Source organism: Nanorana parkeri, unplaced genomic scaffold, assembly GCF_000935625.1.
Source record: "Nanorana parkeri isolate BGI_ZX_2015 unplaced genomic scaffold, ASM93562v1 scaffold479, whole genome shotgun sequence".
Taxonomy (NCBI): Eukaryota; Metazoa; Chordata; class Amphibia; order Anura; family Dicroglossidae; genus Nanorana; species Nanorana parkeri.
In genome coordinates this window covers 659,362-667,726 of record NW_017306747.1, presented here as the reverse complement: position 1 = coordinate 667,726, position 8,365 = coordinate 659,362, and the positions used below count along the sequence as shown (strand labels likewise).

Sequence of the window (8,365 nt, the reverse complement as noted above, 5' to 3'; positions counted from 1 at the left end):
AGGGGTAAACTGGGGTGGTCTTTTTTTTTTTTTTTTTTTTTTTTAATCAATATAGTTCTTTATTATTATTTTTCCTCATAAACTCATTTATACAAGTATATGTTTAAAAAAAGCAGAAATGCATATATATTACAGTATAATTTACTCTCGTATTTAACTTAAACTATACATCTCTCCATATACACTGAGTGGCCAGATTATTATGACCACCTGACGTTTGTAGGCAAATTAGCTATAATTTTGCGCTGAAGTTGCTAGAGGGCCAGACCATTATAAATAGGGAAGCAGGTTGTTTACCACGACCTTTCATCATCTCGTGGGGTCACGAGGCGGCCCAACGAAGTACTGATGGGGTGGTCATAATAATCTGGCCCCTCAGTGTAGATATCAATTGCATTTCTTGTACTACCTTGCATACTTATTCATTCAATTTGCATTACCCAGCCTCCTAACATCCCTATCTTCTTTACTTCTCTCTTCTCGCATTTATTCACCTATCATTCCTACTTCTGGGGGGGGAGGGGAATTATATAAAGAAATTATATAAACCCCTTAAGTGTTAATTCTTCAAACCATATTTTAAACCCTCGTGCCCTCGTAAACCTTGCTTTATAAGTATACCTCATCCTACTTGGTGTTCTCTCTTTATATGTGATCTATACTACAGTGTCTATAGTCAGTTATATTCTACTTTAATTATGTTATTACCCCTTTATTCCCTAACCCCCCTTACCCTCCCTCAGTTGCTTGTGTTCGGTGTATTCTCGGTGTGCATTAATGTGTACCCTATATCTAAATCTTGTGAAAAACTATTACTATTACTCACACCCCCCCTATCCTAATTAACTCTCCAAAAATTATATCCTCTCTCTCGAGCCCCCCCTAGCTCAACATACTAACTTCCATCTACTCTACTCTTCCATACTTTACAGGTCTAGTGCTATAAAACTAATTAGAGAAAAAAATAAATATCTCATAATACCGTGTTTCCCCGAAAATAAGACACTGTCTTATATTTTTTTTGGCTCCAAAAAACACACTAGGTCTTATTTTCGGGGGATGTCTTTTTTTTTTTTTTTAAATGTATAACAATCCAAAGTTAATGTAAATCCAAATTAAATAATCCAAAATGGCAAAGTTAAAAATAGGGTGATCAGGTGCCGTACCTTTCCAAGAGCAATTTTGGTAACCAGAATGAGCGAAGTGCACTTTCACTATAGATTCCTCACAGGTATCATGCATCGTGCATTTGGTATCACTCCGCCTGTGACAGGAGTTGGCGCTATAGAGGAAACACCGGCTCATGCGGCTCTGCTCCCTGCGGTGCCGCCGCCTCGCTTCCTCTAGCGCTGGCGTCGTTGGCACCGCTGATTCTCTCCCGCGGCTCTTCAAGTTCCCCCTTATGCGACCACCGGCCCTGGGAATGGTCACAACTAGGTCTTATTTTCGGGGTAGGTCTTATATTTTAGCAATTCCCAAAAATTGTACTAGGTCTTAATTTCGGGGTAGGTCTTATTTTTGGGGAAACAGGGTATTATTTAATTATACCTCTCTGAGGTTCGTACCAATAACATTAAGCCCTAATGTGTATTTACTTATAGATTCTGTGGCACTGCTGGAGCTACACCTCTAAGTCTCTTCCTTTCCTCTCTATCCTTTTTTACCAATCTCTCCAAATTTCTCTGTCTGTCTATATACTTCCCGCTTCTCCAATATCTTGTCATATTTATCCATTCTATCCGCATCCTTGGCACTTAACCAGTGGCGTCACAAGGGGGGTGCGGCCCGAACCCGGGTGACACGATTGGAGGGGTGACATCAAAATGACTCAGAGTCATTTTGGTGTCACCCCCCTCTGAAAAGTCGGGCGCTCGCTCATGGACCGAACGCCCGACAGTATCAGGAGAGAGGAGGGGACCCGGCGGCATACCTTATCCCGCCGGGTGACTGTCCCCTCCACTCTCTGCCGGCGTCTATCACCATGATGGCCGCCAGGAGGTATCAGAATACTGCCGCGCGCGCGCGATGACGTCATCGCGCACACACGTGGTGACGTCACGCGCATGCGCTGTGACGTCTCGGCAGGGTGACACTCGGTTACCGCTCCGGGTGTCACCCAGCCTCGGGTCGCCCCTGACTTAACTCCTCCATGAGTCTTATTTCCTCCATCGTACTCCCCCAACTCTCCAATGTAGGTATATCCACAGATTTCCAACTACGGGAAATGTTGACTCTAGCTGCAGCCAATACAAATCTTAGAATGTCTGTTTTTATTTTTTTTATAGGGCCAGGGATTAGTGATAGTAATGCAATTGTGGGATCTTTCTCAATATTTAGGGTCCCTATGGAACGATATACTTCGAATATTAAATCCCAATGCGTCTGCAGTCCAGGACAGCTCCACCAGATATGCAAATACGTTCCCTATGTGCTCAATATTGCACCTCCAACATCTATCTGATATATCTGGATTGATATATTTAATTCCTTCTGGGCACCTGTACCCAGGGGCATCCCGAGTCTGGGTGACACCCGGAGCGGTGTCCGAGTGTCACCCCGCCGAGACGTCACCGCGCATGCGCGTGACGTCACCACGCGTGTGCGCAATTACGTCATCGCACACGCGCTGCAGTATTTTGATACCTGCCGGCGGCCATCTTGGTGATGGATGCCGGCAGAGAGAGGAAGGGACAGTCACCCCGCGGGATAAGGTATGCTGCTGTGTCCCCTCCTCTCTCCTGATACTGTCGGGCGTTCGGTCCATGACCGAGCGCCCGACTTTTCAGAGGGGGGTGACACCAAAATGACTGTGAGTCATTTTGGTGTCACCCCTTCAATGGTGTCACCCGGGTGCGGGCCGCACCCCCAGCACCCCCCTTGTGACGCCTCTGCCTGTACCATCTGATGAAATGAGGATGTAACTGAGCTGTGTGTCATAGTGAATATTCTTTCCCAATCGTTATCTGATATCACTCTCCTCAGGTCTTGTTCCCATCTCTTCATATATTTTGTATGCCCTTTGGCCTCCACTTCTCTCAACAGACCATACACCACCGACAATGCATGTTCAGTAGTTGTCGGCCTCTTGGCTAAGATCAAGTGTAGTATCTGTTCTTATCAGTTGCCGGAGGGGAAAGGACACGGTCACCTATGTAGAAAGGTGGACTGTGGCTTAGTACCCTCTGGTGTAATTGGTGGGTGTCGGATGGGGTACAGTCCCTCCCGGGTAGATTCTGGTCTGGTGATGCTGGACTTGTCACCGGTGGTAGGGATGGATCACGGACGGCACTACCTTCTGATGGGAATGGGTGCGAAGCTTGATCTGACTGGAGGGTTGGGAGGCAGCAGAGCCCGTGGTGTTATGGGGGTGGCATCCTAGGGGTGCTCAGAAAGTCACTTGGGTGTGGGACCCCACTTTGACTCACTGATACACTTGGTCACGACATCACATTGCATTTTCTGCACAACGCATCCGTGACAGGCCTTATGGCTAGTCCGGGGCAATATTTTTGCACTTTGGCCCCTAGGGCCTGTCAGCGTGGTGCACTGGCACTCTATGTTTATTTATTGCACCTCATGCACGATTATTTATTGGCACCTCATGCACGATTTGGCACTTTTTTATTTTTTAAAGTCTGACCCACAGATTGCTTAGGGTGCAGGTTCCTTCGGGGCCTTTTCCCGATGCTAGGGAGGAGATTATGTGCCCTTATATAGGGCTCTCTGTCTCCTCCCACCCTGGGGGTTTCTCTTCGGGAGATCCCCCAACCCAGTACTGTGAGGGACCTGCTCCGGCAGGTCCCCAAAGGATCGGGGTCCGCCTGCCTTCGGGTAGGTGAACCAACAGTCTCAAAACCTGTCAGGAGCCTTGTGCCCCCTGGGGGGTCGGGAATCGAGGTCCCTTCTTTATTGAAGGACCAAGCATCCTTGTGCACGTTTTTTTGTTCACAGGGGAGTTCGTTTTAGACGCACGTTCCACGGGCTCTTAAAAATAGAAGTTGTCTCCTTCAAACATAGTTTCTCGAATGGTGTAAATGATCTATTCAGAGTTCTACCAGCCCCAAGACATCTAATATAATCTAATAACTGCATTGCCTCTAACCATGATTTTCCATTTGTTTGTCTCTCTGGTCTAAGTTCTATTTTCAGTTCTTCTTTCCCTTTCTCTAAGACCTGCCATGCACGTGCATAAGAGAAGTTCTCAATATTCAGAAAAGAAACCGCCCACATGCCCGGCGGGAATTGTGGGTTACCCGCAATGGGAGTCAGGGGCCCTAGTTTAGCCGAGAGTTTATATTTATCAAGAGTTCTATCCCAAATTCGAAGCACCGGCTTTGCCAGATATGGCAGTGTGGACATGTGACCTGCTTTCTCCTGCCTGTGCTTTCTACCTCCTATAGATGCCCAATCTCTGTTCTCATCCTGACAAGGTCCCCCTTGCTGTCTCATCCTCCTGCTGAGGTCCTCCTTGCTCTCTCCTCCTTCTGCCAAGGTCCACCCTGTTCGCTCCTCCTCCTGCTGAGGTCCACCCTGCTCTCCTCCTTTTGGCAAGGTCTACCTTGTTCTCTCCTACTCCTGCCGTGGTCCACCCTACTCTCTACTCTTCTTGCCAAGGTCAACCTTGTTCTCTCCTCCTCCTGCTGTGGTCTACCCTACTCTCTCCTCCTCTTGCCGAGGTCAACCCTGTTCTCTCCTCCTCCTGCCGTGGTCAACATTGCTCTCTCCTCCTGCCAAGGTCCTCCCTGTTCTCTCCTCCTCCTGCCAAGGTCCGGCCTGCTCTCTTCCTGCCAAAGTCCTCTCTGCTTTCTCCTCCTGCTGAGGACCTCCCTGTTCTTTCCTCCTCTTGCTGAGGTCCTCCCTGCTCTCTCCTCCTTCTGCCAAGGTCCAGCCTGCTCTCTCTTCCTGCCAAAGTCCTCTCTGCTCTCTCCTCCTGCTGAGGCCTTCTCTGTACTCCCTCCTGCCAAGCTCCTCCCTACTCTCTCTTCCTGCTCAGGTCCTTCTTGCACACTCTAATCCTTTTTGGGTCTTCCTGGCGCTCTCATCCTTCCTCCTGCTGAGGTCCTCCCCATGCTCTACACCTACTTCAACCTGAGCGTATGCAGGAGTGACAGCCTTATACAATGCATTGTAGATAGTCTACATTCTTATATCTGCTGTCCAGAACATGGGAACAGAATACAATATAGATGGAGTTGTCTTATAACAGATTCCACATTGTGCTGGTTATTTTATATTATTTTTACATAGATTCAATGTTCTATGTATACATACACTATATTGCCAAAAGTATTGTGACACCTTTACACACACATATTAGTTGCTGTTGTTCCCAGTTGCTTCCACTTTGTTATAATACCAGTAACCGGTGACCGCGAAGTATTTAGTAGCCAGGAAATGTCACGGATGGACTTATTGCACAGGTGACAACCTATCACGGTACCACAATTGTAGTCACTGAGCTCCTGAGAGCGACCCATTCTCTCACCAATGTCTGTAGAAGCGTCTGCATGCCGAGGTGTGTGATTGTATAGGGGGAGGGGGGTCCCAATACTTTTGCCAATATAATGTATGTAACAACCTGACAAGGAACCATTGGGGTTGAAATATTGTTGCTTGTACTAATAGATAACATTAGATCACTTATAAAACACATTCACTCTTCACATATCGGGAACACCAGGAAACCTTGCAGACAGAAGCTCCCATCTCTGCAACTTCTATCCCTGCGCCCCAAGAGCTGCCATGCCCGAGACGGTGTTAACACTGCTTTGTTTACATTCACCCTGTCTGCAGCCCGCACTGTATCTCCAAACAAGGACTGAGCACTAAGAAGGCATCTTCCCCAACATATCTATGGGATTGAAAGTCTCCCCTGCCAGGAATCATCAACGATAATTTCTGTACAGTAATGCGCCCATTTCCTCCCTAGAGCGGGGGCTAGGAAACCTTGGCACTCCAGCTGTGCTGAAACTACAAATGCCATCATGCCTGCGCCTCGAGGAGTCAGAGACTTGTAGTTCTATATGATTGTGTGTTCCCATTCACATATTCACGACAAACGGCGGTGCTTGCACCAGATTCATGTGTCTGTTGCACACGGGTACATGAATTTGGTGCAAGCACCGGCATTTGCGGTGCAGAGGCGCAGTGAGGTTGGAGTGTGCCTACTGGACGCGCCGTCCTCCGTGCCACTCAGTAATGCTGGGCCTGATTCAGGTGCAGTGGTAGAAGATTTATACTGTGGGTGGGAGGAAGCCTGATGAGTAGTCCAGAGAACTGAGTTCCCCATCAGGTCCGCTTTGACAGCAGACAGTGGGCTTGTGCCACAGCCAGCCTGCCATTGGCAATCAGCAGCAGAGCGGACCTGATGGGGAACTCAGAGAAATGAGTTCCCCATCAGGCTCTGCCCCCCCGCCAGCAGGGGGCATCACTGGTTGTTAAGGAAGCTGTCAGAGAACTGAGTTCCCCATCAGGTCCGCTCTGTTGCAGATTGACAGCAGGCAGTGGAAGCGGGTACATTAGCCAGCCTGCTATTGGCTATGACAGCTGCCCACTGTCTGCGCTCATTCAGCAGCAGGGCAGAACAGATGGAGAACTCGGTTCTCTGCATTCACCATCAGGCTCTGCCCAATGCCAGCAGCGGGCTTTACTAGTCATTACGGAAGCCGTCAGCTGCAGGTCCTTAACGACCAGTGATGCTAACAGTGAGCGGAGCCTGATGGAGAATTCTGAAAACTGAGTTCCCCATCAGGTCCTCTCTGCTGCTGGCTGAAGTAGTGGAAGCGGGTGCCATAGCCAGCCTGCTATTGGCTATGATATCCGCCCACTGCCTGCTGTCAATCAGCAGCAGAGTGGACCTGACGGGGCACTCAGTTCTCTGCATTCACCATCAGATTCTGCCCAATGCCAGCAGGGGGCATCACTGGTTGTTAAGGAGAACGTCACAGAACTGAGTTCCCCATCAGGTCCGCTCTGCTGCAGATTGACAGCAGGCAGTGGGCGGATATCATAGCCAATAGTAGGCTGGCTATGCCACTTGCTCCCACTACTTGCTGTCAATCAACAGCTGAGTGGAGCTGATGGGGAACTCAATTCTCGACGGCCTCCTTAACAACCAATGATGCCCCCTGCTGGCAGTGGGAGGAGCTTGATGGCTGAATTGAAAATGCTAGCAATGGGCATCACTGGCAATTAAGGAAACCATCAGCTTCAGACAGCGTCCTTAACGACTATTGTCGCTAACAGTGGGCTCAAGTAGAGCCATCCCAGATACATGCACATCGCCAAATCTATGTAGAACTGCCAATTTACGCCCTGATTGGAGCTCTAGTCGACCACAGTACACTACTACGCATGCGCAGTACACGAGTACGCGAACCCGCTCGGCCGGCGCATGCTCGGTCAGGAGCGTCACGGGAGCGCGCACGCGCCGCCAGCTGTCAGTCTCTCCCCCTCCCTCGGCGCCGATGTCAAGCTGTCGCCTGTCAGGCCGCCGCGCCTGCGCAGTGGGGGACCTGTCAGTCTTCCCTTCTTCCCCCTCGCGCACGCGCACTGGCCTGTTTGTTTATTATTAGTGCGCGGAGGGAAGATGGCGGCGTCCTCCCTGGAACAGAAACTCTCTCGTCTGGAGGCCAAACTGAAGCAGGAGAACCGGGAGGCCCGGAGGAGGATCGAGCTGGAGATCAGCCCGCAGCGGGCGAGGCCTAGTAAGGACACTAGATTGGGGGCGGGGGGAGTGTGGAGGGCCCTGTGTGGGGGGAGGGGTGCTGAGTGGGGCCCCTCACAGGTGGACATTGGAGGGGGTGTGTGGCCCTTCATGGCAGCCTTGTGTGGGGAAGGGAGTTGGTGACTCTTCATAACCAACGTCTGTTTGCTGTACGAAGGGGGGAGGGGAGGTACATGGAAGGGTGGTGGGCTCAGGTCAGTACAGGAAGAGGACTATGGAGGTGAAGGGTGGCAGGCTCGGGGATGCGGAAGGGTGGAGAGGTCAGCGTCGTCATCACACAAAGCCTTTGGGGTATGAGGACATGGCAGAGCAGCAGGTTTAGAGATGGTCATTACAAGAAGAACCTTGGAGCATCCAGGAACATGGAAGGATGGTGGGCTCCGGGGTGGTTCTCTTTAGAAAGAACTGTGGAGGTAGGGAGAGAGGATGGCGACTTTCAAAGAGCTCTAAGGTGGTGAAGACAGGTACATGGAAGGGCGGTCATTACAGAAGGAGTCTTGGGGAGGTGTAGGTACATGGAAGGGTGGTCATTACAGAAGGAGTCTTGGGGAGGTGTAGGTACATGGAAGGGTGGTCATTACAGAAGGAGTCTTGGGGAGGTGTAGGTACCTGGAAGGGTGGTTCATTCAGGAAGGATCT

At 50.0% G+C, this 8,365-nt stretch overlaps 1 protein-coding gene across 3 annotated transcripts in view; it reads left to right on the top strand.

Annotated features, from left to right (window-relative positions):
- The first annotated feature begins 7,524 nt into the window (after nucleotides 1-7,524).
- MAP2K7 (mitogen-activated protein kinase kinase 7) overlaps nucleotides 7,525-8,365 on the top strand; it is a 22,877-nt gene continuing 22,036 nt past the window's right edge. For 2 of the 3 annotated variants that reach the window (XM_018560827.1, XM_018560826.1), the window contains exon 1: nucleotides 7,525-7,706. In XM_018560827.1, coding sequence (XP_018416329.1) covers nucleotides 7,589-7,706 — 118 coding nt within the window. In that variant the 5' untranslated portion in view covers nucleotides 7,525-7,588. The remainder of the gene's footprint in view (nucleotides 7,707-8,365) is intronic. The other variant, XM_018560828.1, reaches the window with a different exon arrangement.